At 43.6% G+C, this 7,722-nt stretch overlaps 1 protein-coding gene across 4 annotated transcripts in view; it reads right to left on the reverse strand.

Annotated features, from left to right (window-relative positions):
- Nucleotides 1-1,971: 1,971 nt before the first annotated feature.
- The window catches only part of siral1 (SIR2 antiphage like 1), a 17,391-nt gene continuing 11,640 nt past the window's right edge, over nucleotides 1,972-7,722 (reverse strand). For all 4 annotated transcript variants that reach the window (XM_045703866.2, XM_045703864.2, XM_045703865.2 and 1 more), the window contains exons 4-8: nucleotides 6,794-7,021; nucleotides 3,982-4,110; nucleotides 3,516-3,813; nucleotides 3,187-3,249; nucleotides 1,972-2,942 (exon numbers count right to left, since the gene is read on the reverse strand). In XM_045703866.2, the coding sequence (XP_045559822.1) occupies nucleotides 2,929-2,942; nucleotides 3,187-3,249; nucleotides 3,516-3,813; nucleotides 3,982-4,110; nucleotides 6,794-7,021 (732 nt within the window). In that variant the 3' untranslated portion in view covers nucleotides 1,972-2,928. The remainder of the gene's footprint in view (nucleotides 2,943-3,186; nucleotides 3,250-3,515; nucleotides 3,814-3,981; nucleotides 4,111-6,793; nucleotides 7,022-7,722) is intronic.

Genomic DNA, 7,722 nt, shown 5'->3' on the forward strand with positions numbered 1-7,722 from the left:
CGGTTTTGTTATGTAATCTATAGCTTACCGTAATTTCCGGACTATTGAGCGCACATGAATATAAGCCACACCCACTGAATTAAAAAATATTTATGTTCAAAATAATATATATAAGCCGCAGGTGCCTACCGGTACATTGAAACAAATGAACTTTACACAGGCTTTAACGAAACACGACTTGTAACAAAAAAATTACAAATTAGCAGTAAACAGTAGCCTACCAAGAAAGTCATTGGTAATTTTCTTCCTCCTGCTGTGCACTGAAACCACTGAAGTCATCTCCTTCGGTGTCAGAGTTGAATTGCTTCATCGATATCGGATCGTTTTCATTGTCGCTCTCGTCACTGTTTGACCTTAGACCAATGAAATTGCCGAACGGGTTAACGAAAGCTTCATGCCGCCAAAAAACTGAGCACGTCATAGAATGTATTTTTTTTTTTGAAAAAAAATTGAAAGTGGGAAAAATCCATATATTAGCCGCGTCATTGTTTAAGCCGCGAGGTTCAAAGCGTGGGAAAAAAGTTGCGGCTTATAGTCCGGAATTTACGGTATGTTAATACGTTTTCCAATTCCAACCTTGGAACATAAATGCTGATAGTGTGGTCTGGATAACAAAGGCAAAATGGAAAAGTATTGCAACAGGAAGAGTTGGGTGGCAACTGGTGTACAGTGCATTCGGGAAATATTCAGACCCCTTTCCCACAGCCCTATTCTAAAATGTATTTAATTCACTCAATCTACACCCAATAACAAAGCAAAAACAGGTTATGAAATGTTGTAATTTAATGAACAGACCTTGAATAACTATTCATAACATTTACTATGAGACTCAATTGATGCATCCTGATCCTTGAGCTGTTTCTACAACTTGAAGCCCACTGGTGGTAAATTCAATTTATAGGACATGATTTGGAAAGGCAAACACCTGTCTATAAGGTCCTAGTTGACAGTGTATGTCAGAGCAAAAACCAAGCCATGAGGTCGAAGGAATTGTCCGTAGAGCTCAGACAGGATTGCAGCATCGAAGGTCCAAGAAAACAGTCTCCATTCTTAAATGGAAGAAGTTTGGAACCACCAAGACTCTTCCTAGAGCAGGCCGCCCAGCCAAACTGAGCAATCGGGGGAGAAGGGCCTTGGTCAGGGAGGTGACCAAGAACCCAATGACAGAGCTGCAGAGTTCCTCTGTGGAGATGGGAGAACCTTCCAGAAGCACTCCACCAATCAGGCCTTTATGGTAGTGGCCAGACAGAAGCTACTCTTCAGTAAAAGGCACATGACAGCCTGCTTGGAGTTTGCCAAAAGGCACCTAAAGGACTCTGACCATGAGAAACAAGATTTTCTGGTCTGATGAAACCAAGATTGAACTCTTTGGCCTGAATGCCAAGCATCACGTCTGGGGAAACCTGGCACCATCCCTACGGAGAAGTGTGGTGGCAGCATTATGCTGTGGGGATGTTTTTCAGCGGCAGGAACTGGGAGACTAGTCAGGATCGAGGGAAAGATGAACAGAGGAAAGAGAGATCCTTGATGAAAACCTGCTCCAGAGCGCTCAGGACCTCAGACTGGGGCGAAGGTTCACCTTCCAACAGGACAATGACACCAAGACAACGTTGGAGTGCCTTCGGGACAAGTCTGAGTGGCCCAGCCAGAGCCCAAACCCGATGGAACATCTCTGGAGACCAGAAAATAGCTGTGCAGCGACACTCCCCATCCAACCTGACAAAGCTTGAGAATCTGCAGAGAAGAATGGGAGAAATTGTCAACCTGTTTTTGCTTTGTCATTGGGTATTGTGTGTAGATTGAGGGGAGAAATAACATTTAATCCATTGTAGAATAAGGCTGTAACAAAATGTGGAAAGAGTCAAGGGTCTGAATACTTTCTGAATGCACTGTATGATACCAAAGGTTTTATTTGTATTTTTCTTTTTAAATAGCACATAAATACCTACAGATTTCACAAAACATGCAGTATTAAAAATCCAAAAGGACAGTATACCATTTTATTTTCAGCATGAGTGGCCAAGTGATTGTTACTTTAAAGATGCCTCATCTAACTCAATGGAACATCACTCTGCTGAACCTGCAGACAAGATTCTCAAAAACCTTTCAACATGTTACCATCCTTAACTGTATCAAGTATTGCTTCACAGATTGAACTAGCTGCTTTCAAGTTAGCATGTCATGCATTATTTTCAGAGACTACATAGTTAACACCTATTGATGCTGTATGCTTTGAGACTTGACAGTTTCATAAGAGGACCGCATAGTTGATCCTAAAGGGGGGAGGATGGGAAGAGCTATAGGAAGACAGGCTCATTAATGTCTGGAATAAATGGAGCGGTATCAAACATATGAAAACCACGTTTGACTCAGTTCCATTCAAGCCATTACAATGAGCCATCCTCCTATAGCGCCTTCCACCAGCCTCCTCTGATGTGGATATGTTGTGCTACATTTTTGCCACGCCTGCTTCTCTTCAAATTCAGGGAGTCTTCAGCATATCTAGGTCCTCAGGACTCTCCAGCCATTCATTCAGGACAGGATTCATTTCCAAATTATGTTGATCGAGAATCCAGGTCAGGGACCTGTCCTTATGTCATCCCTACTTCACACATCCAGTAGTCTTCCAGTGCCCTTTCCAACATCCTATTCCAGATGTTAGGGTGTAGGGAAACACTTAAATTGGGTTGCCAGCTGCTTTAACAGTTTACTTTCCTGTTAGCTCCATGGCTGGGTCTTTCCCTTTGTCATGACAACCGGTAAAGATGAAAATAAAAACAATAAGCGGGTGACTAGAGTAGTAACATGGGTCTCTTCTGGCCCATATTTGACTGGCAGAGTAGTAGTAGATCCAATGAAACCTGAGTAGGAGTAGACTGAAGGAACTGCGGATGAAATTGACTGATACTCCTGTCTGTTTTGTGCCTGTCAAGAAGGATAGTCTGGGTAGAAAGAAGAGAACAAATCAAATATGAGGACCAACAACTGTATATTACCACAGACTGCCATGCATTACAGGTAAGCCAGTTGTGTGTAAAGGGTATGAATTCCAAGGAGGTTTTCACATGAAATGCCTGGATATAAGCTTAATAAACAGGTATATTCTAACAGGATGAAATGAAAAGTGGATTTTGGGAAATGCCTCATGCATGCGAGCACTGACAAAGAGAAGCACACAATCCTAACCTTGGAGACTTTTCTGTGAATGAAAGCCATTCTGGGTTTCCTGTTCTTCTTGGGAGGGAGATCCTATGAAAATCAATGAAATCAACAGATTAACAAATAATAGCTAGAGCAAACAAAGTAGCTACTCATGTTTAAACAGGCTAATGTGCAACTCGGCTCACTAAAATAGAATTCCTCAGTAGCATCACCGTAAGATAAGATCCAAGCCCTAAGTAGATCATTGTTTTCCGATTTACACTTCAGTAACATACCACCAACTAATAAGTGATCCATTGTAGGAAATGGATACAGTATGATTACTAAACATACAATGAAACTGGCTTCTTTACCCCAGCCGTTAGTGACAGCGTCGCGGTTGCAGATCTCGTTGGCCAGCCGTTCAAAGTACTCAGGCAGGTCGGAATACTCATTGCCGTAAGAGATGACCTTGATGCCCTTGTCTAGCATGTTGTCCCGCAGCTTCTTGAACTCTCCCACGTCCTCACGCCGCACCAGCATGAAGTGCTCCAGGTCCGACTTGTGTTTGACCGCCTCCAGGAACAGAGCCTGGAAGGTGGTGTCGTCCACCGTGCGCCCGCAGCCCAGGAACACAAACGACTTGGTCTCATACAGTTTCTGGATCTCCCTCTGTCAAACCAATGGAGTTCAGTTTGCATTATGACACTGACAGAATTAACTTCACTACAATTTAACAACGCGATGGGTCTTAAATTGGTTGAAAAAAGTAAAACGGCAACTGCTAATCGCTGAAACATTTCCAGGGTATAATTTAGATAGGCTGCCTGTCTCACTCACCATGACCTCCGTGTTCCTCAGTACATTCTGGTAGCCAGCAGGGTGCAGTACAATACCGCTGGGATTCGTGTAAACGCCGTGAATGTGTAAAACACTCAGACTTCTCTTCCCCTGAGCCCACTCCAGGACCTGTACGCACACAAACATTTCAGTCTGTCACACCAAATCCTGTTCTCACTGGGTAGGGAGTGACACCGCTAATGTCAGACAGGGATATTAGTCCTGATGGAGACAGGGCATAAATACCACACCTGAAGGTCAATATCGCAGGCTTATATACATAGATACATGTGAATCATTTAAGAAGACTGTCAATTATTTTCAACGAGTCTACATAAATAACAATCCATGTTGGGTTCCTGCTAAGGTAAGAGTGTTTATAAGTTCTGCTTAAGGAAAAATCTCTATTTGTCATGTTAGTTCCTATTTCTGATCAAAGACCAATATTGATTAATCCATAAACGTTGACAAGTTGGAAGTTTGAAACTTTGACCTTGCCATATACTAACTACATCCTACTTCTGTCTGAGACAAAAGACCTTTACAGGTCAATGCGTTGACCTCTTTCTCTGGTTTAAGGACACCATATTAGAAGGGCAACACTATTAGAAGACATATGTTTGTCTTTTAATCAAATATTTCTCTGTGAATTCACCTTTAATAAGCCTTAAAAAATGTTTTATGTGCAAGAGCATTCCCTGTGTTGTGAGTGTAAACCCGTGACAGATGTATAGTTAAACTGTCATGCCCTCAGTTTATCCTTTAAACATTTCGAATAAAAATCATTAAATTACGTGAATTACAACGCAGATCTGGTCCAATGCAGTTCCGGCTACCATACGGCGCTCATCTTACTGCTGTCCCCAACCCACTCAGCAACAAAATGGTAGTTAATGACGTTTTTAGGTTCTCTGTTGTGTGCCTCTCCTCCATGTTCTCAGTGGTCAGCACATGGGACTTCATGTCCCACTTGTCATCAATGTGATGGCTCATTGCAGTGATGTATGACAGCATGTTCATAGATGTCCAACAATGTTGTTAATGCCACTTACGGGGTGTCAGAGCTCATACTTTGTACTTGCAGAACAATCATTGTACAATTTCTCCATCCAGGCCGTCACAGTTTTTCGACATGGCATCTTGTAGTCTGGTTCTAGATATGCCATCAGGGCATTGAAGCGGACATCCTCTAGCATTAACAATGACTGCATATCAACTGCAATCATTTCTGTAATCAGCGCTATCATTTTCTCACTCTGTCCCTTATCGCACTTCTTTGGTGTGAAGAGCCTGTCTAATGTCTGCTGGGGGCCTGCGCTACTGCCAGCAACGGTTCAAATGGTTAAGCATTGTACTGCCACTGTAGCTCAATTCCACCTCACAAAGTATGCATTTCACCACCTTCTCATTTAACTTCTCTAAGTATTGCCATACAGGACTTTACGGTTGTCACGTCCGTCTCACTCTCTGATGATGATGATTGGGACCTGTTAGTGGTAGTTTTGTGATAACTGCACTGTGATTTTAATTTTGTGGGGATTTTTTTTCCAAACGATAATCCCAATTTAATTGAAATGTTCACACCCAACTGCTTCATAGCGAAGTGGTATGCTAGTGTGGCTTCTGCAACAGAGCCTAGATCTGCATTGCATAAATATTACACTACATGACCAAAACTAGGTGGACACCCCATCAAATTAGTGGATTGACTATTTCAGCCACACCCACTGCTGACAGGTTCATAAAATCGAGCACACAGCCATGCAATCTCCACAGACAAACATTGGCAGTAGAATGGCCCGTACTGAAGAGCTTAGTGAATTTCAACGTGGCACTGCCATAGGATGCAACCTTTCCAACAAGTCAGTTCGTAAAATTTATGCCATCCTAGAGCTGCCCTGTCAACTGTAAGTGCTGTTATTGTGAAGTGGAAACATCTAGGAGCAACAACGGCTCAGCCGCTAAGTGGTAAGCCACACAAGCTCACAGAACGGGACCGCAGAGTGCTGAAGCATGTAAAAATCATCTGTCCTCGGTTGAAACATTCACAACCGAGTTCAAAACTGCCTCTGGAAGCAATGTCAGCACAATAACTGTTAGTCAGGATCTTCATGACATGGGTTTCCATGGCCGTGCAGCCGCACACAAGCACACAAGATCACCATGCACAATGGCAAGCATTGGGTGGAGTGTTGTAAAGCTCGCCGACATTGGACTCTGGAGCAGTGGAGGGATGAATCACGCTTCACCATCTGGCAATCAGACAGTCTAGACGATTCTGTGCTTCCAACTTTGTGACAACAGTTTGGGGAAGGCCCTTTCCTGTTTCAGCATGACAATGCCCCTGTCCATAAAGTGAGGTCCATACAGAAATGGTTTGTCGAGATCGGTGTGGAAGAACTTGACTGGCCTGCACAGAGCCCTGAACTTAACCCCATTGAACACCTTTGGGATGAATTGGAACGGCAACTGCGAGCTAGGCCTAATCGGCCAGCCTTCACTAATGCTCGTGGCTGAATGGAAGCAAGTCTCCGCAGCAATGTTCCAAAATCTAGTGGAAAGCCTTCTCAGAAGAGTGGAGGCTGTTATAACAGCAAAGGGGGGGACCAATTCCAATGATTTTGGAATGAGATGTTCGACGAGCATACTTTTAGCCATATAGTGTATTTTCTGGTAAATCCCCAATTGGCATCCATCCATGATATGTTATTGCAGTGAAAATGATGTACACACAATTTAGAATTTGGCCCTAAAGAGCACACAAGGCCATGACTATAGATATCTTTCCAAAAGGAAAAGGATCCGTTTTTACCTTCTTCTCGTCGGTTAGGTCCAGAGACTCCAGCTTCGATCCCTGGTGGGCTGCATAGATCTCTAGCAGGTTGTCAAAGTTGGTGGTGAGAACCAGCGCTCCACTCTCCATCAACTGCAGTACAGAGCGGAGAAGGTGCTTCCCCGCGTTCTCCATCTTACACTCCAGATCGTCAAACACCTCGTACAGGCAGTCCTTGAAGAAGGTGGACCGCACATTGCCTGTTCTCTGCAATGATAGGGCAGGAGCACAATTAATAGGGGTTAGTGGGTGTGTGATTATACCGCTGGTAATTACCTACTAGGAGGGAGGCCATTTAGAAAAGCATTTTCAGGTTTTTAAAAGGTACAATAAAGCATTTATGACTGGTTGTTATAGTCATGTAAATGAAAGGTGAATTTTTTCCCCCATCAGTAGCAGGGGCATGTAAACAGTTGCTGTACACGGTGAGCCTAATTGCTATGGGGCAGAGAGTTAGAGGGCAGGCTGTTTGAGTAGCCATGCGATTATGGCCGTCTGTAATGGATAAATCTCATTACTCAGAGCTATGCCGAACGCACACTCTACCTGGCAGTGGCTGTAGGAAAACAAAGGAGAAGGGCTGGCCCGCTATGAATAGCACTGTCGAGGTGACCTTAGCGCACACACAGCACAAGCGAGCTGCCTGGCCGACTGCTGGACTGTCCAGAGATTAGAGATCTAGTAGGCTAATTAACAGGATCCCTTTTCACAGGAAGGAAGTCATTATCACCAAGAGCAAGCATCTAGCTACCCACTCACCCTGCTGTTGACTTCTGCACCAAATGCATTCTCCTTTTGTTTGAAGACTTATGTAATGACCAAATAAGGTAAAGTAGTACCATGCTCTGATCCTGAGATTGATATAGCCTAGGATGAGACACTAAAGTTGAGTTGTTTTCAACTAACCT

This window comes from Salmo salar, chromosome 20 (assembly GCF_965601325.2).
Source record: "Salmo salar chromosome 20, fSalSal1, whole genome shotgun sequence".
NCBI lineage: Eukaryota > Metazoa > Chordata > Actinopteri > Salmoniformes > Salmonidae > Salmo > Salmo salar.